We start from the raw sequence: 23629 nt of genomic DNA, 5'->3' as shown, positions 1-23629 counted from the left end.
TAGTATCAGATATTTTGGATCACCCTGTACTTAGGAAAAGTGAAGGTCTTATTGTGTATAAATGAAAAATATTAAAACTATAATCCAGAAAATTCACAGTAGAAAAGTTCGAAAGCAGAACATTCACACAGTATAAAGTCAGTTCATACAGTTATGGTGAGCAGGAAATAACAACTGAACACACCCGGTGAATCATAAACATCTTGCAACAATAACAAAGCTGGTGCCCTGTTTACAAAAACTGTACCTTTCATGGATGTGATCAATTTGCCAAACTCTGTACGCAACATTTAGCGTGGTGTGATGATACTTTTGAAGGAGTTTTGCTTTCTAACATTTTTTTCCGAATTTTTTTTCTGGATTAAAGTTTTAATATTTTTCATTAATACATAACAAGATTTTCACTTTTTCTAAGTATTTAAAAAAGGAAATTTTGTGAGAGTGCAAAGACATGTCAAAAAATCCATTCAAAAATTTGAAATTTCAATAAGTTTAATATAAAATAAAATTTTAAATATATTTATACCCCCGGCTTGAAAAGCGGGAGGGTATATAGTAATCGGTATTTCTGTCCGTCTGTACATCCGTCTGTCTGTCCGTCTGTCTGTGCAATCGTGTCCGGTCCATATCTTTCTTAAAGAGGGACATTAGAATCTACTACTCCACACTAAGATTGCTCATGACCTAAGGGTGTGTCATGACCTTGACCCAAGGTCATTTGGGGAAGTTCAAGGTCACTGTAAAAAATTTCATAATTCTTGTCTGGTCCATATCTTTCTTATGGATAAACTTGGTAGGTTCTCATTTCACACAAAGATTGCCCATGACCCAAGGGTGTGTCATGACCTTGAACCAAGGTCATTTGGGAAAGTTCAAGGTCACTGGAAGAAAAATGTCATTATGTTCAAGGTCACTGGAAGAAAATTTTCAAAAATCATGTTTGATACATATATTTTATGGACTTGGTAGGTTCTCATTTCACACAAAGATTGGATGTGTCATGACCTTGACCCAAGGTCATTTGGGAACGTTCAAGGTCACTAGAAGAAAATTTTCATAATTCTGTCCGGTCCATATCTTTCTTATGGATTAACTTGGTAGGTTTTTATTTCACACAAAGATTGCCCATGATCCAAGGGTGTGTCATGACCTTGACCCAAGGTCATTTGGGAAAGTTCAAGGTCACTGGAAGAAAAATATCATAATTTGTGTCTGGTCCATATCTTTCTTATGGATACACTTGGTAGGTTCTCATTTCACACAAAGATTGCCCATGACCCAAGGGTGTGTCATGATCTTGACCCAAGGTCATTTGGGGAAGTTCAAGGTCACTGGAAGAAAAATGTCATTATTCAAGTCCGGTCCATATCTTTCTTATGGATAAACTTGGTAGGTTCTCATTTCACACAAAGATTGCCCATGACCCAAGGGTGTGTCATGACCTTAACCTAAGGTCATTTGGGGAAGTTCAAGGTCACTGGAAGAAAAATGTCATAATTCAAGTCCGGTCCATATCTTTCTTATGGATAAACTTGGTAGGTTCTCATTTCACACAAAGATTGCCCATGACCAAAGGGTGTGTCATGACCTTGACCCAAGGTCATTTGGGGAAGTTCAAGGTTACTGGAAGAAAAATTTCATAATTCAAGTCCGGTCCATATCTTTCTTATGGATAAACTTGGTAGGTTCTCTTTTCACACAAAGATTGCCCATGACCCAAGGGTGTGTCATGACCTTGACCCAAGGTTATTTGGGGAAGATCAAGGTCACTGGAATTAAAATTTCATAATTCGTGTTTGATACATATCTTTATTATGGAAAAACGTACTTCTGAAAAACCCAGCGGGGGTATTTTGTCCTGTTTGGACAGTTCTAGTTAATAAAAGTCTTATTTATCGAAAGGACGAAAGGGACCATACATGTTTTTTCAGAATTAAGCTAAACTATTTATTTTGGAGCCTCCCCCTCTCTTCCCGAAATTGATACAGGTTATTGACTTCGCCTTTGATAATCAATTTCATGATTCGATACATACTGATTTTACTGATAAATACTAATAATTAAGTTTGAGAAAGAATAAGATTTAAAAACTTGTAAATACTTGAAATCAAAAATATTATATAAAAATGCAAACGGTTTACATATGTTTACATTTTAATCAAGAAATAATTTTTACATGTTTACTACTAACTAAAGGTACAAATCATGGTACAAGGTACAATCCTCTCTAAGTCTATTAAATATTTGTCAATTCAATCAAATGATTCATTATAGTATTAGTTGTTATTGTTAATAAAAATGGCACAAAGGTTCATAAAATAATTTAGAAATACTAGACTCTTTACATGCTGTCATAGAAAAAAAAAATTAATCTACCGTTTTACACGTAAGGGGAGAGAAAGATTCGGAAAAATTGATACAACGATATTCTTAAAGAAATTATCTGCTTGTGTGTTCTCTGTCTTTAAAAAAATAAAGTTATAGTCACTCTTTATTTTGTGTTTCATAAAAAAATTTAAGTTATGCGGGAAATCAAAAACATCTGTATTTTTATCTTATATATGCTTTATATGGGCTCAGATTATCTAATACTCCTCTTTTGGACGAAATCATGAAAAATAAAGATGTCTTAGAACTGCAGGAAAAAAATATTTATAGAAATACATGTAAATCATTTTTTGAATTTAGTGCGTAAATATCTCCGTCTTTCATCGATGTAATAAAAAAGTAATAAAATTGATATTTTCCCCATAAAAAATCTTTATTGTCTATGAGACCCCCCTCCCCGGGTTCCGTCTTGATTCCCTGGGGACTTCACTTGTCCCAAATACCTAGAACAAATACATGTAAATACCTTCGCTCCCCACTCTGTAATTTAATTTTCATTAATCTGCAAATTTGGAGGTTTTGGACCCTCTCTACGAATCCCTGTAGATTCACGCACGTGGAGGAGTAAATAAGAAATAGACCCATAAAACATGATAAAAAAATTATTTGGTTTCAAGATGAGTTTTTTCCCCTTAAATGTAGAAAATAACCAGAAAGAGGATTACTGTGCTTTTGAAACCGATTTTTTAAAAATATATTTTTGGAAATTTTTTATACCCCCCGCAAACAAAGTTTAGGGGGGGTATATTGGAATCACCATGTCCGTCTGTCCGTCTGTCTGTCTGTCTGTAGACGAGATTTTGTCCGGACGATTTCTCAAAAAGTATTGGAAGGATTTGTCTGAAAATTTAATTTATACACATATTATTCACCATATGAAGGTGTGCACCTGCTATTTTCATCTTGATTGGATGATTATTTTGAATTTTACAGGAGTTTTTTCATTTTTATTTTGTGGTCTTGTGCAGACCGTTTCTCACAAACTATTGCAAGGATTTATCTGAAAATTTGCACACTTATTATACACCATATGAAGGTGTGAATCTGGAATTTTCAACTTTATTTGTTTATTTTTCTGCATTTTACAGGTTTTACTTTTTATTTAAATTGACTTGTTCATTTTGGGCTCATTTAAAGGTTTGAGAGATAGAATCTAGAATATCTGTACAAAAATGTGAACTAGTACAGCTTAAAACAACTCATTAAAACTAAAAAAAAGAGACATCATCAAGTGTTTAAAACAGTTTTTACATTACATAGAAAATAATGTAAATTCATTTGTCTCTTGGGAATAATGACTGGACACGCATCCAGTCAAAGAAAAATTAATGAGTTTGGTGTTGGGGGTTGTTAAGGCATATCTCTTATCAAGCGTGTGTGTGTGATCAAATCTCCAGGGAATAAGGCACAAGAATTAAAGATCTCTCTTCTCTTATTCTCTTAATTGTAATTTATTGTCTGTCAAAGCACTTCATTACTGGATGACCAGCTTTTATTTTCAAAATGAATTTGATATGTCAAGATTAATTTGATTTTGTATAATAATTTTTTTTTCAACAATTAGTTTGCAGAGTGTCATGACACATAATTATGTTCCCCAAACGAAGTTGGGGAACATATTGTTTTTACTCTGTTTCTTATTATTATTATTATTATTATTTTTCTTCTCGGGAAAATTTTGTCCGCGAATGATCTTGCAAACAACACATCCGATTTAGGTGAAATGTTTTTAGGGTCAGTAGACATGTTATGTAGATTTGCGGAACGAAGGTCATTTTGCGCGCACGTGCGTGCAAGAGCGCGCACGTGCAAAACATGAAATGACCAATATATAATGGATAAAACAGTAACTTTTCTATTTTTTAACAAAATGTTTTGAAACTCATAATGTAAGGATATATTAGTAGTATGCACAAGATGACATGGTCAAAATAGCAAGATTGCACGCGCTTGCACGTGCGCTTTGCTCTGATTGGCTGAAACTAAAGTCTCTATATCTTTCTTGTTTTTTGATAAAATCATTTGAAATTTTGAACATAGTTTAACATTAGGGAGATCTACAGCCTGTAATATAAGATTTGTCATGAAAGCATGTGCATGCACGTGTGCTTGCAAGAGCTCGCATGTGCAACATGAGAAATGTCCAACATAATTGATACAGACGTAACTATTTAAATTATTGATGAAATGCTTTGAAACTCATATTAAAAGTAAATATTAGAAGCATAGACAAGATGACATGGTCAAAAAAGCAAGATCTCACGCGCATGCACGTTCGCTTTGCTCTGATTGGCTGAAACTAAAGTCTCAATATCTTTCTTGTTTTTTGACGAAATCCTTTGAAATTTTTAACATAGGCATGTATTAGGATATCCTACAATAAAATATATAGCAATTATCATGAAAACACGTGCATGCACATGCGTTGCAATCTGATTGGCTTATGCTTTAAATAGCTATAACTCCCTTGGTTTTCAACCAAACAGGATGGGATTTGGAACATAGATAGATATAATAGACTTCTACAAGATGGTATGGTCATCATGCATATGCATACACGTGCGTGTACGTGCACTGCAATCTGATTGGCTGAAACTTTAAACAGCTATAACTCCCTTGGTTTTCAACCAAACGGGGTGGGATTTAGAGCATAGATAAATGTAATGGACTTCTACAAGAAGGTATCGTCATTATGCTCATGTATGCACGTGCTTCCACGTGAAATGAGTATAATCAAAAATACAGTTTAATGAGAGTATTTTTTTAATAATTTTGGATTAATTACTTTAATATTTAGTATATTCAAATATAAAGATTGTATAGACAAGATGATATGGTCATTACGCACATGCATTCACAAGCGCACGCGTGGAACTCTAAAATTTGAATGAACTTGGTACTTTCTCCTGGGTAAATGTTGTTAAAGCCTCAAATGCATAGAGTTTGTCTTATTTAATGAAGCTTACAGGGAATGTGGCACCAAAAGGAAGTTGGGGAGCGTTTGGGGAACATCTGTAACGGTCCCCGTTACAATTAGCACTAGTTGCAATATATTTCTTTAATGCAGAAATAAAAAAATGTTACGATTGAATTACAATGTATTAGTATTGATGTTTCATTTGGTTGCACTTTTGTTTCACTCATTAAGAAACATAATGAGCACTTATATTTTACTGTAAATTTTTATAAGTAAATAGTGAACACCTCTAGATCCATAAAGTATTTTTGAATTGGCACATTCTCTGAAAAACCCAGCGGGGGGTATTTGTCCCTATTGGACAGTTCTAGTCTTTCAAATAGACAATTTTAATGGGTCTCATTTCAGTGAATGAAACAGAATATTTAACTAGAGGTACTGTGAGCAATGACATTACTAAATGATACACCCCACCTCCCACATGAATATAATGGCAGTGTCCATGTTTTGCTAATAATGGGAAATTTTTCCTCTGTCTGGCCTCCTTCATCAAGTTGAAGATTAATTCAAAATATGTGTCGGTTCTAAAAGTAAAATAAGCCACAATGGCAATATGTATAATGATTCTGTGAAAGTCTCATTAAATTTTATTCAAAAGTATGAGAGGAAAAGCGAATAAGAGATGGGTACCTTAGAGCGTAACAGACGGACGGACGGACATCCCGATTACTATATACCAAAATAGCAATACAATGTATATGAATAGTCGATTTACAATACCTTATACGTCATGCAATACAACAATCAAATGCATAAGAATGCATTGCCAATACGTAAGAAATGGTGGTCGAAGAAATCTCTAATAAGACAATCTTTTCTTCTCAGAAAAAAAATTATTAAAATATTAAGTATATTATTACTCCATTCAAATACGCCCCCAAATGTAGCACCCCCCCCCTTCCCCTCTTCATAGTATGTATAATTAAATAATGCATTATTTTTATTTAAAAAACTCCTTAGAACCATACTTTTTTTTTAGAACTCGCTAACATGTTTTAAAATCAGTAAAATTGCTTTATTTTAACTTTACGCCCGAACTTACGCCTACCCATGAGTAGACTGAAAAGTTTGGCCTAAATTTAGGCAGGTGTAATGATACGCTCTTTAATGAAAAGCAACTCTTCGTGCTAGTCCTGACTTTACACCGGCGTAGCGCTACGACTGGGCGTATGACCTTTGATGAAACAGGCCCCATAGGTAGGGTAGCTCCACTTTTCGGAAAGCAAGTTTTACATTGAAATATATAGGTGATTTTTTAAAAAAATCTTTTCCTCGAGAATCCACGTGATCGGGAGGCCCGGGTTCGATTCTCGATCGCGGCGCCGCGTCATACCTAAGACGTAAACAAAGGTAGTGACTGTTCCTTCGCCAAGCGCTCGGCACTAGAAGTGAAATCACGGGTCTTTCGGATATGACCTTAAAAACGTAGGTCCCGTGTCACGGTAGGCGTTGGCATGATAAAGAACCCTCACTGCTCAATGGCCCTGAGTGACGAGTAAAGGTCTTAATTTGAAGCCCTTCACCGGCATACCGTGAAAAATTCTCAAGAGGGACGTTAAACAATATACAATCAATCAATCAATCCTCGAGAATCCATGGACCACTAGAAAAGATGAAACTTTTGTGAAAGCAATTTGGATTGTGTAGAATCTATTTTGTAGATTATATATGTAGTCTCCATCTCTCGATCATGGTTAAAGTTTACAGATAGACAGGACAAAAACAAAGCCACCGATCTATCGATCCGGGCCAATAAAAATGTGTATAGAAACAATATCAATATGCCACTGTGAAAATGTCCATCACAACGCCCATCACAAATTCCCAAATGCCAATTTGTATAATATTTTAGCTTAATTATGCCCATTTGTTTGTAATTTCCAACATATATAGATTCAATTTTCTTTCAGGTATTCAACCCCGTGGGGATCCGGGTTAGAATAGGTCCTCAGTAACCCTTGCTTGTCGTAAATGGCGACTAAACGGGGCGGTCCTTCGGATGAGGCCGTATAAACCGAGGCCCCGTGTCACAGCAGGTGTGGCACGATAAAGATCCCTCCCTGCTCAAAGGCCTTTAGTGCCGAGCATAGGCCTAAATTTGCAGCCCTTCACCGGCAATGGTGACATCTCCATATCAGTGAAATATTCTGGAGAGGGACGTTAAACAGTATACAATCAATCAATCATCTTTCAGGTATTCAAATGTTTGCAATCAGTTAATTGCACATACATGTATGTACATGCATTTAATTGATAACATTCATTCAATTTTTCCTGTAACACCAGGATAGACGTACAAGTATACAAGGAAAATTCTTTAAAAATCTCCTTATCAAGAACCACTGTGCCAGGAAAGATGAAACTTATATGGCAACATCCTCAGGTAGTGTAGATTAAAGTTTGTTCAAATCATGACTCCCCGGGGCAGGACGGGGCCACAATGGCTGATCAAAAGTTTACATAGTCATATGTAGGAAAATTCTTTATAAGTCATCTTCTCAAGAATAGCAAAGCCATGATTTGTCATGAGACTACTTTTGTATTTAAACTTTTCAATAATTAACCAATTTCTACTTTTTCCTAGCCGCAGTGCTCAGGTGAGCGATGTGGTCCATGGGCCTCTTGTTTTTGTTAAGTTTTTAAACAATGCATTAGCAGAGTGTTATGTTACATAGTTATGGCAGATAATTGCAATTTATTTTCTTAATGTCAATGTGATAAAAAAACACAAGGTAATTATTTGTATGCTGTTTTTTTTTTATCAGAGTAGGTCTTATGACTTAGTTAAATTAATCAGAAATATAATATACAATTAAATTTAACTTTTTACTCAAAATGTAAACATCTCTTAGATCCATTAAATGCTGCATTTTAAATCTCTGAAAAACCAAGTTGTTGTGTTAGTCCATTTTGATCAGTTCTATTAAAGACAGTTTTATTCTATAAAAATACATTTTTTTTGCAGATCAGATAATAAGGATACTACTGCTTGGGCTACTGTGATAATTGCACTTATTATACTTCTTATTGTGGCTGCTTTGATATATATATGGAACAGAAGGCATAAACCAAGAGAAAGGGACACATCAAAAGGTATATGATTTGATGTCGAACAATCAAATATTCATTGACATATAATCATTTCATCTACAAATTTGTTATAACAGATTAAGTTTATTATAACGAATTCAAAGAAATTGTTTTAACAAATTAAATTCGTTATTACAAATTCGACAACTCGTTATATCGGATTCAAAAATATTTTTCGATAGGTCCTAAATGGGCTTCCGTACTTTTCTTACTAAGATTTTATTGATAATAAAGTGTTTTAATGTTTTAGCTTCCTAAGCTTAACCTCAAGTGAGCTTTTCTAATCACATTTAGTCTGTTATCCTTCTGTCAGCTTTTTAATTTTTTGACTTTTCCCGAACCACGAGACCAAATTCAACAAACCTGCCAGAAATGATCCTTAAGTAAAGGGATTCAAGTTTGTTCAAATGAAGGACCACACCCTCTCTCAAATGCAAAGATTGAGATGATCAATGATGTTTATTGAAAAAAATAATGATAATAAAGTTTTAAACGTGTTTGTATAAGTATAATATTTCCTTTTGACCCCATATTTTGTTTTTAAATGATGGAAGGTACCAGAGTTGTCATAGATGCTTGAAAAGACAGAATATTTTTCCAAATAAATAAATCATTAAATAAAGTATAAATAATTCATTTGCAAAATTCATGAGGTTCGCAGCACTTTTCAAATATCTTCTAGGTTTTACATGTTAAAACTTGGAAAGATGCATTGAGGTTATGCCCTTGCAATAAAAGGATTGATTAGGGTCCTTCTACTACATATGACATATACATTGTGCGATTTCGTATTTTTTTTAAGGAGTATCTATACAAACACATGACAGTATCACTTATCTGGAGAATATACAGACTGTATATCAATAAAATAGTAAAACAGACATCGCATCCAAGTTAACGGCCTTTTAATATAACTGCAAATAATATTTTGTTTGAGAAAAAAAAAAACATTTTGCATTGAACAAAATGTGACTTGATCAGTCTCTCACTAAGTACAAACTGCGTCAATTTGTGCGAGATGACGTCACATTGACAAGTACATTGCATTTGATGAATCGTTTATATATTGTTGAGTGAGTTTTAATAATCGACAAAACTGCATGTAATACCAAGTTTTCATGTAGTCAACAGCTACCCAGCAGTTTGAGATATCAATTGATTTCATTTTATGGTATTTTGAAGACCTTATATGTATTGTGTGTGATGTCATACATGCTGTAAACACCTCCTTAATGTAACCTTAACTGTGCTGCAACAGAAAACAGAACTGTTCAAAGTGCTGTGTGGTAGATGTTTATAAAAAGGAAAATATAACATAGAGTTTTGTTAATTTAGCAAACCCGAAAAAATATGCTGATATTTATGCTTTTTCTTTTAGAATGTGAATTGGATCTAGAAATGTTTGAAAATGATCTTTTGAGCAAGGCTTCTAAACATATGGTGAAACCATTTAATGTAACAGGTAATCAAATTACAAATATTTCTGTGTGACTAAGCATCATTTAAAGATCACTTTACATAGTTTTTCTCTGTCATTCTCTCTATCTCAGCTGTTTATTGATTAGACACTTCCTATTTCTCAAACCTGTGATAACAAGGTAATGTGGGCTCAAGAACCATTAGGCCAGAACAGGTGAAACTTTTGTTGACCTTGCCTTAGGTACACACTAAATTGTACAAAATGTAAAGGGTGGGCCATGGTAGGGAAACAAAGTTATATACAAGGAAAAGTCTTTAAAAGCTTTCTTCTTAATATCAGTAATTAAAAGTATTGATTAGTGACTAATACTTATTTTGAAGTTTCCTCAGTCAGTGTAGATTTTAATTTGTTCATGTTTTAACCACAATTAATGGATAGCTGGGATCATAATTAGCATTCAAAGTTTTACAACAGAATAGCAGATAAAAATAAAGGTTAAATTTACATAAGCAATGGGTATTGGTGATATGGAACATCCTCTGGTGTTGTTTCAAGTGACGTTTAAATACATGTAATGACCACTCCCTTCGATTCCATACACCACTTTTATTTTTATAATTAAAAATAACAATTACTAATTTCTGCTTTTTCCAAGCTAAGGAGCTCAGTTGACCGATGAGGCCCATGGGCCTCTTGTTGATTTGAGATAATTGATAGCATACAAATCGCATTTAATATGAGCACTTGTCTGATCCTATACAAAAACTAAATTGACAAGGTAGACTACGGCCCCTTTTTGGCCCCTGGTTTTGGATGCTTTTAGAATGTATGAAAGTAAATCTTTGTTTAAAAAAATTGTTGTAACCCCATGCTACAAAAGAGTATCCAGTTCTAATATATGAGATACACAGAGGTCAAAGGATGGTCCAGAAACTTTGTCAATGTCTGATTTTTTTTTTCATTTTTATGTTCTAATTAGATGAATCTTTATATGTATAAATAACTCAGAAAGGCAAACTTGTGCATTATCTTTTTTGAAGTGAAAGCTAAGAATAAAAATTAGAATAAATGTTGCTTAAAAAAGCAAAAGTGTGAGCACAAAGACAGATTTATATGCCAGAAACAAGTCCAAGAAATCATAGAAATCTTGCATAATCCAGTATACGAAAGGTCATACTCAAAATACTCAAAATCGAATTCTAAAAACAATTATTGCTAAACAGAAATAATTAAGACTAAATCATTAATTGAAAAGCTTTTTTGTTTCTTTTAGGGCACCAAGGAAATTATTTTTTTAACAGTCATCGTACATTCTCCTTCACTAAAAATACATATTGTATATTTGAATATATATATTAAACAAACAATGTCAGAAAACAAACAATTTGAAATAATGGGAATGATATCAATTTGATAAACATATATCAATAAAACTAAAATGATAATTTTAAAACTTTCCATTACAGTATTCTGATCAATTTTGAAATTGGTGACTTAAATGTATATTTTATTTGATTTTTCATGATAAATATTATACTATTGGTATTACTTGGTGGATTATTATACCCCCGCATACGAAGTTTAGGGGCGTATATTGGAATCAACATGTCCGTCTGTCTGTCTGTCTAGCTGTCCATCCGTCTGTAGACAAGATTTTGTACGGACCGTTTCTCAGAAACTATTGGATGGATTTGTCTGAAAATTTGTACACTTATTATAGACTATATGAAGTTGTGCACCTGGTATTTTCATCTTGATTGGATGATTTTTCTGCATTTTACTTATTATTCACTATATGAAGGTGTGCACCTGGTATTTTCATCATGATTGGATGATTTTTCTGCATTTTACAGGTGTCTTTTTTTTTCTTTTATGGTTTAGTTTGGCCCATAACTAGAAATCTATAAGACTGACAATCATCAAACTTGGACAATTAATGCATCTTGGGTAGAAGGTGTGTTACAACCTATTTTAAGGTCACCGTGACCTTTAATATAAGTGAAACTTTAAAAAGAAACGTGTCTTTTACTATTGAATTACACAATCCCAAAAATGTAAGAGTGTTTCTGTATCCCTGTTTAAAAAATGTTAAATTAAGAAAATAATATTTTTTCATTATATACTTTACAGCAATCCATATCAAATGTTATTTTATAAGAGATAATCTACCTCTCCCAAGGGTATAATTATCAAGCACTGGTCAAGAAGAATTTTGAAATCAGAAAATTGCATCCCTTGGCATTAATCAGTGGACATGCAACCAGTCAAAGATTTATTAGTTTAAGATCAATGTAGGAAAGCTAGCTGTCTCTATCATTTCTGTTAGCTGTTATCTGTGATAGGTCCTTTGGGAATTAGACAGAAGAACTGCTGGTCAGTTTAAATAGCATATATGTTATTTGATAGCCAGCCTTTAATTTCTAAAATCAATTTGGTATAGATTTAGTTTTTAATACTAATTAGGTAAATTGATATATTTAAAAAAAATTAAAATGTCAAGCTATATATTTTAAAGCACCATGTCCCACATGAAAGATTCATGCATATATGTGTGTTTGTGGGTGAGGGGCATTTGTCAAGCTATAATGCAACCATTTGATGATTATTTGGTATGATTAATCCTTATACCACAGGAGATGTTTAAACAAATATAAAAAGTGGAAAAAATTATGGAAATCCTTTTAAAGGTTGCCATGATATCCTCGCACTTTAAATTGTTTATATTAATTGAATGAACAATATTTGACGGGAGTATCATGCTGTGGTCGGACACTTTATTATTTTTAAAATGAATTTGATATAAAGTTATAAAGATTAATTTGATTCTGTGTTATATTTCTTTTTTCAACAATTAATTTGCAGAGTAGCATGACAAATAATTGCAATTTCTTTTTTTAATGGAAAAAAAAGAACAAAAACTGTTACAGTGTATTAGTATTGATGTTTTATTTGGTTGCACCTTAGATTCATAAATTGAAAAAAATTATTGAGCATGCAATTATATTTCACCCGATTTGTTTTAAGACAATGGTGAACACCTCTTAATAGATCCATAAAATATTTGTGAAATGGCACTTACTCAGAAAAACACAGCGTGGGTATTTGTCCATATTGGACAGTTCTAGTTTTATATTGCTTTAATATTGGTTGCAAATCACAGTGGACACATGCTTTCATTTGTACACTAGGTTCAGATAATAATATCAGAATGCCAATAAAACTAAACGAAGTTCTTTCACACTTATCAGGCACAAGTGATACAAGTGGTTTTGAAATATTTAACTAATTTTTCCTTGCAGATGGAAATGAATCATCCTTGTATCCATCTGGAGGACATCTTATGAATCATACTAAAGGTTTGTTTATGATTTATCTAGAAAAGAGCTTTAATTTTAAATCCCAGGCATTAATATTTGTTAATGTAACTGATCAGATATCAAATATTTTAAAAAAAAAATAATTGGACTACAATCTCCCTCTTTTCATCTCATAACGCACAGATACAAACCCTTTGAAAGGTAATGTCTTAATGCTTATATGAAAATGAGATCTTTGTAGAATTATTCCTAATCATTTAAAAAAATATGCATACATTTGTATGTAATGTCATAACATATGTAATAATGATTAAATAATCATGTACATGCAATATAACAATGTGTTTGTCAATTTCTTTTCATAGAGATACATGTACAAGAGCATGAAGCAGGGGAGACTCAAGGTAAAAAAATTCATATGAACTGAGGAATTTTGTATTATGTAGAGTTTATAGTTTACATGTAGTACATGTTGGTAAACAGTGCCATGTAGTTGATGTAAAAATTATCGAGCTTTAGCATTTAGATTTGTCAGATGCATCAAAATAATGGATATGAGGCTATCTATTTACTCATTTAGAATTTTTTAACGTAAAAATTTTAAGGTTTGGGGCGAAAAAGTAATAAAAAAAATTCCTTTCCTCTGAAAAAAAAGTTTTGCGTAGGCTTATTTTAAGGAGTTGGTCAGGAGAGCGCTAACCAACATTTTTAGCTCACCTCTACAAAGTAGGAGGAACTTGTGTGATACCTTGACATCGGCATCCCAGGTTAAGGATTTTGGTGTAATTTTCTTTTTAAGTACTTCTACATGTATGCACTACCTTAATAAAACATGTAAGGAGGATGGTTCTAGTGTGCTTTATTGTAACAGGCAAGGTTCCAGATACTCTTATTTCAGCAAACAAAAGAATGACCAGGTTAACAATTTGACATCTTTGCTAGCCAAGGGTTTCTGATACGCTACTCTCCTCAAGAACCCTTGGCATACGTGTTTATAAAGTTGGGTTTTTTTCTCGATCGGTCGACCAATCAGCAATTGTTTCTTTCAAATGACGATATTTGCGTTCGGAATACTTCTTGACTCTTTATTGGAATTGAAAAACGCAAGTAAACAACTATCCGTAAGATAACAAACGATTCTATATCATCCAATATATTCTAAGAAGGATATGGAGATAACGATCAGTATTCAATCTCAAGGTCAATTAAACAATATACAAAATCAGAGCAGAGCAAACACGGACCTCCGAAACATCAGAGGTGGGATCAGGTGCCATGGAGGGGTGAGCATCCCCTGCCAACGGGTCACACCAGCCGTGTGCTCGTTGTCATGATCAGAAAATAACGGAAAAAAATCATCGTCAATTCAGTGTATAAATAATGGACTAACAATTGGTATGAAAAACGTCAGTCAGCATTTGTCATAATAATGCGATTAAGAATCTATATTAAAGCTTCCGATTTGTTCTATTAATAATAAATAAACATAACTCAATTATTGCTTTTTAAATATTCTTGAAAAAAAACTTTGGTTTATCTTTTTAATCACGCGTCTTTATTACTGTTGATGATAATATGCGCGTACCTGATTGATTCGAGATCACATGACGAAAACAATCCCGTCTTTTGGGTTCATGAAGAGAAGAGCGTATCCGCCGTGTATAGGGGCACACATGGGGTTTCGGTTAAGTAACATATGGGGTTACAAAGCGGTGATTTTTTTTGCATTTGGAATATGTATTTGTAAAAATCCTTCGCTAATAAATTCTTTGCGGCCAAATGACATGCGCACAAGTTGTAAGAATGTATTACCTTCCAATTTAGTGCAATAAGGTGAAAAAAGTTTTCATGGATGGTATATATATTAATCTTTACATATCATCCCTAAATTAAGCTTTAAAGGACTGCTTTTGAAAATTATAAAGCAGAGAATGTCAGCGACACCACAACTTTTCCCAGTCGACTGACCTGTCCAGAAGTGTTTGCAAAATCCGTAAGGCTTTCAATTAGCCTATTGCACTAAATTGGAAGGCAATACATTCTTACATCCCGTGCGCATGTCATTTGGACGCAAAGAATTCATTAGCAAAGGACTTTTACAAATATATTTTCCAAATTCAAAAAATCACCGCTTCGGAGTTGAAACCCCATATGTTACTAAACCGAACCCCAACGTGTGCCCCTATACACGGTGGTGTCAGAATTCCTTGGCTAGTCAAAATGACAATTTGAGAGCAGATTTACGTTTTTAGTGCCGGTTAAAGTTATTTATGCATGTTGTGTTTCTTAGTAACTATAAGCCCTAACTTTATGTATGAGGCATTTAGGGATGTACGCTACCAGGCTTGCATCAGCTGTTGAATCTCACCTATATTCTTTAGATGAGTTAACAGTTTAATGCTTTGGTGCAGGCTTCATTTCCAAGTTACTATGAAACCTATGGTGACTAAACTTAAATAGACGGTATCTAAAGATGCACACCACATGTGTAGAAGGCTTACTTTGTAGGCTGGATCCAACTTACTTTTTTACAGATTAGTGATCAGATTAGATTTATGTGTTCCATGCAAGTTTCATTATTAGGTACATGTAACTATAAGCACTTTGTTGTCCAAACCTGCATGGATGACAGATCTATGGATACATACTACCAGGCATGTTTTGAGTGCGGAATTTCAGTTGACACCCATTTCTTGCTTAACTATAAGGAATATGTTCACCAAACTTGCAGAGATGGTACATGTAAGGACGCACACTATTGTGCTTGCTTTGCATGCTGATTCACATTTTCCAGATGAGATGAGTGAACAGGTTAAAGTTTTTTGAGCAGGTTTATTCTTAAGTTGGCATATGCCCTATGTTGAACAATCTTGCATTAATTATACATCTAAGGATGCACTTTAAATGACTTGTTTATATGCTGGATCCGAATTACATTTTTCAGAAAATGAACCAAGTAAAAGTTATCGGTTCACTACTAAAAAGCCACAAGTCTTATCTAAATATTTACAATCTTAAATGAGGTTAATTATTGACTAACAAGTTGATGAAACAAAAATTTCAGCAGTCTCATTTAAAGTCATCATTTTAAAAGTTCTATGGTCCATTCAATGACCTTTTCAGCAAGAACAATTTATCATTGAGTCAAATGCTAACTGATGATTCCCCATACTAATTGTTTAGTCATTTTAATTACACACTGAATTGACATTTTTTTTTATTATTTCCCGATCATGATAAAGAGCACATGGTGGGTGTGACCGGCTGGCAGGAGATGCACATTCCTTCATGGCACCTGATCCCACCTCTGTTAATTTAATTTTAGTTGTAACTTGATTAAATAAAGGATTTAATCCATTTCGTATCACACATGTTGCCTATGTCACAATGAGTTGCGTCAAAACGTAAGTCCGCAAGACGTTACTTTGAAATTATGATCAATTTAAAGCCATTTATTGGAGGAAAAAATGAGTCATTGTCTACACTGAAATTAAGGTACAGGGAATTTAGCTTATTTCAACATATGTTATACAATATAACATAACCTGGGGCAGTTTACGCTTTTTTCAAACCTTTGTGACGTATGATGTGCAAACTGCCGCAAGATATGTTATATATCGTATAATATAAGTAGATACATAAAAAAGTTTCATTCCTTACATGTTTTTGTTTGCTCTGCTCCTATTTTGTATCATTTCATGAGCTTTTTAGCTTGAAAACATTTCGTTATTTCCATATATTTCATCTTAACCAAAATTTTAAGAATGCATCAAGATTATAACACTCTTAAACTTGCTTAAGATGCTGGACTTGAATTACATGTTCTTGGTGAATGAAGATTTTGAATAAGTCCATATTACCATGTAAATATAAATCCCTTCAGATCAAAATTTCTTAATTTTGTCATCTAGATTGAAAGTTTAATATTGGACTGGCGAATGCATGAGTTTTATTTTTTGAACATTCAGTGTTGAATGCAAATTCTTACAAAAAATTTTGTACCTGAAAAATTATCATTCATTTAATCATTCATATTTAATAAAGGAATTTTTGGAGGGGGAAGAGGGGGTTGGAAATGAAATAGAAGCTGAGGTTTTGCTTCATTAAAAAATGAACTCAAAGAACTTCAATTCAAAGAACTGTAAACGATATCATTACATGTGATCACCCTCCTACTTCCAAGCCAATTTTCAAAATTTAAGATAGATATTAAAATGATTTTTTAATAATTATATTGATATTTATATGGATTTTCATAAAACATTACTTCTTTTGAAAATAACGAGAGATAACTTTAAAATTTTGTTAAAACTCGTGTTTTTTCGCTTAAGTCAATAGAAAGAAGAAAAAAAATTTTCAAAACATCTTTCCCAATGTGAGGAGAAACTACTTTTATTGATAATATGGACTGTCATTTTACAAATTCATATAAAATTTTTTTGTGTTCCAAGGGGGGGGGGGGGGGATATGTTTTTATACAAAAACTGATAATAATGCTTATTTTTCAAAACAATTTACAACTTATGAATTGTATTTCTTTATATATTTATATATAAAATTTATTTGCATAAAACACAAGAAAAAAAAATAAGAAACATAAAATCACATTCAAGACCATTTCAAAATAAGGTGATGCTTGAAAGTCCGATGCTCATGGTAAATATCGTTTACCCCCCCCCCCCCCCCCCCCCCCCCCCCTCCCCTTATTTCAAGAGATAGAATACGGGATAATATTTATTGTTGAGCTTTGGTATCAAAATCATTTATTTATTAGCATTGAATTGTTCTTTGTAGTACACAAAGATTTTAAGACTAAATCGCAGTTATTTTTAAAGTAAATATGTGCAAAATGTAAGCCGAATCTCCAGTTAGCGTGCCTAGTTCTTTAAAACAATCAACATTCATTTATAAATAACATGTACTTCATTTTGTATCTGTTAAAAAAAATGAAGGAATCTTGCTGGGTACTGAATTCACATATGAATTAAATAAAACTATTCACTAAAGATTAATATACCTTGTGATTTTCTTATTAATTTTAGTTGTAAACGTCTGTCAGACTAAATTCATTTATTTTATCCATCGTTTATTTACAGTGCTTCTTCATGATACACAATCAAAGGTAATCCATTTACTATTTAAAGGTGCATGGACACAGATTTTAACTTAATATTTTCTGTATTATATTATCACATATATATTGTCATAACATTTTACACAAAAATAAATTAAAAATCTTATTTCATCTTAAAGTTTTTAAAACTTTATTTAGACAGGTTTGATTGACACATCCTTGCACTTTCACAAATTTTAATTTTATTCGTAATACCTCAGAAAAAGGCAATTTTGTTGTGTATAAATGAAAAACATTAAAACTATTATCCAGAAAAATCAGAGTAGATGTGTTCGAAAGTCAAACACACATGCAATATATTGTTAGCCCATGCAGTCGTGGTGAGCAGACTTTAACGATTGAACGCACTCAGTGAATCGTAAACATCAACTATAATAGAGCTCATGCCCTGTTTACAAAAACACGGGTGTGATCAATTTGCTAAATTCTGTACACAACACTTACCGGGGAATGACGATACTTGTAAATGAGCTTTGCCTTCTAACATTTCTACTCTCAAAATCGCCACTTTTCCTCAATATTAAGAATAAAAGTAAATTTTGTGAGAGTGCAAGGATGTGAAAATCAAACCCATTCAAAAATTCCAAAAGTGTTAATAACTTTTACATGAAATAAGATTTTTAATTTGTTTTTGTGTAAAATGCTATTAAAACATACACGTCGTAATGTTATACAGAAAATATGAATCTCCAATCTGTGTTTATGCACCTTTAACAAGTTATTATACAAGCCTTTTCTGTCTTATTTTTTGCAATTATTTTGCACCAAAAATCTTCAAAACTGTCTATATTTCTTGTATACATAAATCAGAACTTCTTCAGATAATATTTTTGTCTTTACTTACTAAGAATTACAAAGATTTACTGGAATATTTGGATGAAAATGTAATAAAGCTTATGGAAGCCAAGACAACTGAAGACCAATCTGTTGCCTCAAGTCATCTTTGTGATGCTGATGCCTGGGATCTTTCCCAAAATGTACAGGACATTTACAACACTTTTGAAGTTTCTGATGAGCATATTCCATTAATTCAGAGCTGTATTCAAGAAGTGGTAACGGTTAAGAATTATTTTGACAAAGGAAAACATAAATCAAAACACATTAAACCCATATGAGATATTTAATAAAAAAAGGGGGGGGGGCAATGTACAGTCCAGTCCTTTTATAGTGTCATATTTTAGCGCATTAATTTCTGCTACTGGAAATGTCTGCATGATGCCGTTCATTGTCACTTTATTACTTGGATGTTGATTCTCTTTCTCGGTACATTCGAAAGTGTATAATATCATACATTTACATTGGGCAAGCGACGTCTGATCTAACATTGACTTTATAATGTAAACCACAATTGAACTAAAACTTCTTTATACACAACATGGCTACGCCCCTTAATACAACTGCACAGTTTGCTGAATTCCATTTATATTCGCCTCGCCCAATACGGATTTCCATTTCACACCCTGTATGAATTCGTATTAGGTCACTAACTGACTGTGTTACGAATTTATCCCGCTGAAGACCTTTAATATAATATTAACAGAATATTTATGCATATTATGAAAATATTCAGTTTTAATCTTATAACAATCAACATAAAATATCGTTACGGTAACAAAAAATTTAACTAAACTACCTACGTAAACCGTTTCTTAGCCGCCATTTTTATTTACAATAACAACGCTGCGAACGGAATCGCGTGCCCGATTTTCATATTACGGCTCGACGGAGACGTAATATAGAAACGGAGACGTAATACGGAAAATTTCAGGGCGTCATGTGATTAGCTTTTATTCAATCAGTAATCGACAAATTTGTCTGAAGCGGGATAATAAGTCTTCTTTCATGATGAATCAATTTCGAACCCTGTATATTACTGACACCCTTTCTCTGTCTTAGCAATTATAAAGGGGTTGCAATGTACATAGGGTTCCAAGGTTTTTTCCTTCTTAAAAAGGAGATATTTTGTTGAAGAGACTTGAATGCAGTTACCAAATTAAGTGAAAGCAGAATTTATTAAATTATTTGGCAAAGTTGCAAAGAAGCAAGATTCTCAAATGGTTGATCAACTAGATGAATGGATAAATGTTTCTAAATACATGTGGTTTTTAAGGTTATTTTAATGTGATATGTAGGTAAACACTATTTACGCAGTCAAACTGAACATATTAAAGAATGTAAAAAAAAAATGAGAAATTCTAATACATTTTTATTTTAGTTTGAGAAATATTGTGTCATTGGAAAAAATTAGAAATACAAACAGTGTTTGTCTTTACAAAACTTGAATGAAAATGAAATTCAATTTAATTGCGTATTTTCTTTGTATTGCATTTATTTCAAATAATGTATTCACTTATAAAGCTATACCATGTAACAATATTTTTTCATGCAACTTTGCAACAAATTGTTTTTAAATCGTAAATATTGTAAATAATGTTCATGTTATATAAAAGTTACAGAATGATGTTGTGCTATATTTTCAAGTGCAATCAAGATCTTAATTTCACATCAGCTTAAATTTGTTTTGACTTTACGGCTCAGAGTTTGTATATTGCTTATCAATATTTACATTTTTTCTGTTTTATTTTTTCACTCTGGATTTTATTTCTAATTAGGGCTCCGCAAGGATTTGTGGGTGCCCTACAGTAATCACTCGGTCTGTCCGTCCGTCTGTCTGTCTGTCTGTCCGTCTGTCATTCTTCCGTCCACAAATTTTATGTTTTTTTTCTAATAACTTTTTTATGATTGCCCAATCAAGTTCAAATTTGGTATGGTAGTTCAGTAGGCAGAAATACATATTTTGATGCTAAGTAATTTGGTTCTCTATGTCTTTTGGTTTGGAGCTGGGATGGTGGGGTAGTTCCTTACTATGCATAAGAATGGATGGACAAAGAGAGATAACTGCTAAGAATGTTACCATTGTAAACTGGGAAGGCTGTGCAATTTGTCCTTTGGGATTAATTAACCCTCCACATGAAGAAAATCCTAAGCACTATCTTTATCTGTCACATTGAGATTTACAACTGTACCGCCTCTGTCTGCAAATGAACGTTGTTTTGAAGTTAAGGTCAATTTTGAATGATGTATACAGTCTCTGGTATTTAGATTTAAAATAATGTTCGTACTTTATTTTGGTTAAAATACTGTACACAATGATTTATAATAATTTTATTGAATTCCAAGAAATATATATATCATTCTTAAAATTTTTTTTGCTGCCTTAATGTTGTTAATTCTAACAGGTAATGAGATAATAAAACCATTCTGTCAGAGCTAAAAAAAGTTCTTGTTGTAAATTTAGAAGAAAAGGATGAGAGAGCAGTACATTTAATCCCTTGGGATTAATTATCTAGCCTGCTTCATAAAATTTATTTTTAGGCTTATCTTTATCTGTCACATGAAGATTAATGAACACCTTTGTCTGCAACTGATGTTTGTTTTGATGTTGAGGTCAACCCTTGGAGATATTTGTATTCACTGAAGGCTTGCTTTTTGTAAAACACCTGCTTAATTTTTTTTAAAATACACATTTAATTTAGTTTTTTTTAACAAGACATGAGGTTTTTACTGTTTTATGTAAAAACAAGGTTACTATTTACAGGTTTTTTGGACATTCAGGAATTATCTTGGAAATTTAAAAATACAGTTGTTACTTATAATCTCCATATATTATTTATCAAAATGTAAGCAAGTAAAACTCATTCAATGAGCTGGACCCTTATATTTCTGCCCCTCAGCGGGGCCCTTGCTGTCTGGTCAGTTTTCTAGTTTTAACCGGTAATCAGATTATAACCCCATTCTGTCAGAGTTAAAAATAAGTTCTTATGGTTAATTTAGGACGAGAGAGCAGTACATTTAATCCCTTGGGATTAATTATCTAGCCTGCTGCAGAAAATTTAGAGAATTAACTTTATCTGTCACATGAAGATTAATGAACACCTTTGTCTGCAACTGATGTTTGATTTGAAGTTGGGTGATATTTGCATTCACTGAAGGCTTGCATTTTTTAAAACACCTGCTTATATCTTTTTAAATACACATTAACTTAGTTTTTTTAATAAGACATGAGGTTTTCCCTGTTTTATTTAAACACAAGGTAACTATTTACAGGTTTTTTGGACATTCAGAAATTTTCTTGAATATTTAAAAATACAGTTTTACTTATAATCTTCATATATTAGAGAAATAAGGCATCATTTTTTTTTAGTTTTATTGGGATGTAAAACGGGTTGGTCATTTTGATTTGATCATGTGCCAACCCGTTTAACATCCCAATAAAACTCAAAAAATGATACCTTATTACTTATATTTACATTTGTGACTTATTCATACTTTAAATTTGCCTGATTGTGACTTTTAACGTGTGAAATACATTATTTTTCAAACCCAATGGCATGTATGTAATCTGCGCGTCGACCCTTTATGACGTCAATGAGATAATACGTCGAACGTTAATCCATACGAACATCTATGACCTCTTGACCCCGTACCTGTATTTATACAGTTATAAAAACGCTTGCTTTCAGTAGTGTTATATAAAGGAAAACATTTGCAAATGTAAATATTTAAAAAGAAATGTAATCAAGTAAAATTCTCATTCAATGAGCTGCATCTTTATATTTCTACCCCTCAGCGGGGCCCTTGCTGACTGGTCAGTTTTCTAGTAAGCTCAATTTTGACTAGTTCTTACAACATTTGGCACAGAGAATTCTTCAGACAAATTAATATTTTTCAAAGAAGGCTTGACCTTTTCAAAGGGGAGATGATCAAGAAATGCAAAAATATAGAAGGTTAATTAAACAGACTTCTCAAGGGCAACTGTTCCAAAAAAAATGGTGAAGATTCTAAATTAATTAAACTATGACCTCACGGGTAGGTTTAAGAATCAGAGTTTTACATTAGAATGAATAAAATCTTAAAAATCACTGAACATGTAAAAAGAGAAATTCGTAGAAATATTTCTGATATATAAGTACATTGGATTTTCATTTTTTAAAATTGTCTTTCAAAGTAGGATGTGGTTATTACCTAGAGCGAAATTTTTACTTTGGACTGTATAAGAAAATATTCTCTCGAAATTCTGCACAGAACAGCAATAGCACCTGTAAATATAGTTTTCCGATTATAGACCTTGAGTTCGGTTTTAATTGTAGGTATTGCTTCTGACAATAAACTTACTTATCACTATTTTAGCTCACCTGACCTGAAAGCTCAAGTGAGCTTCTGTGAGGACATTTTGTTCGTCCGTCTGTAAACCTTTCACATTTTAGATTTCTTCTCAAGAACCACTGGACCAATTTAACCAT

General features: G+C 32.7%; 2 protein-coding genes across 2 annotated transcripts in view; both read left to right on the top strand.

Moving 5' to 3' along the window:
- The window catches only part of LOC134248677 (uncharacterized), a 61136-nt gene extending 52423 nt beyond the window's left edge, over window positions 1-8713 (top strand). Inside the window, exons 6-7 of the mRNA XM_062731073.1 lie at window positions 8331-8458; window positions 8706-8713. Of these exons, the coding sequence (XP_062587057.1) occupies window positions 8331-8458; window positions 8706-8713 (136 nt within the window). The remainder of the gene's footprint in view (window positions 1-8330; window positions 8459-8705) is intronic.
- Window positions 8714-9837: 1124 nt separating this feature from the next.
- LOC134248664 (uncharacterized) lies at window positions 9838-19489 on the top strand. Its single transcript, XM_062731062.1, has 5 exons — window positions 9838-9917; window positions 13175-13231; window positions 13558-13596; window positions 18289-18314; window positions 19175-19489. The coding sequence occupies exons 1-5, from the start codon at window positions 9854-9856 to the stop codon at window positions 19439-19441; spliced, it is 453 nt and encodes a 150-aa protein (XP_062587046.1). The 5' UTR covers window positions 9838-9853; the 3' UTR covers window positions 19442-19489.
- The last annotated feature ends 4140 nt before the right edge of the window (window positions 19490-23629 follow it).

This window comes from Saccostrea cucullata, unplaced genomic scaffold (genome assembly GCF_032062105.1).
Source record: "Saccostrea cucullata isolate Sc308-1 unplaced genomic scaffold, CSIRO_AGI_Scuc_v1 ctg164, whole genome shotgun sequence".
Lineage (NCBI taxonomy): Eukaryota > Metazoa > Mollusca > Bivalvia > Ostreida > Ostreidae > Saccostrea > Saccostrea cuccullata.
This window is presented reverse-complemented; position numbering and strand designations above follow the sequence as displayed.

Coding starts and splice junctions, on each gene's coding strand:
- LOC134248664 (XM_062731062.1), top strand. CDS start 9,854: ATGTTTGAAAATGATCTTTTGAGCAAGGCTTCTAAACATATGGTGAAA. Junction 13,232..13,557: donor TCTTATGAATCATACTAAAG/GTTTGTTTATGA, acceptor TTCTTTTCATAG/AGATACATGTACAAGAGCAT. Junction 13,597..18,288: donor TGAAGCAGGGGAGACTCAAG/GTAAAAAAATTC, acceptor GTTTATTTACAG/TGCTTCTTCATGATACACAA.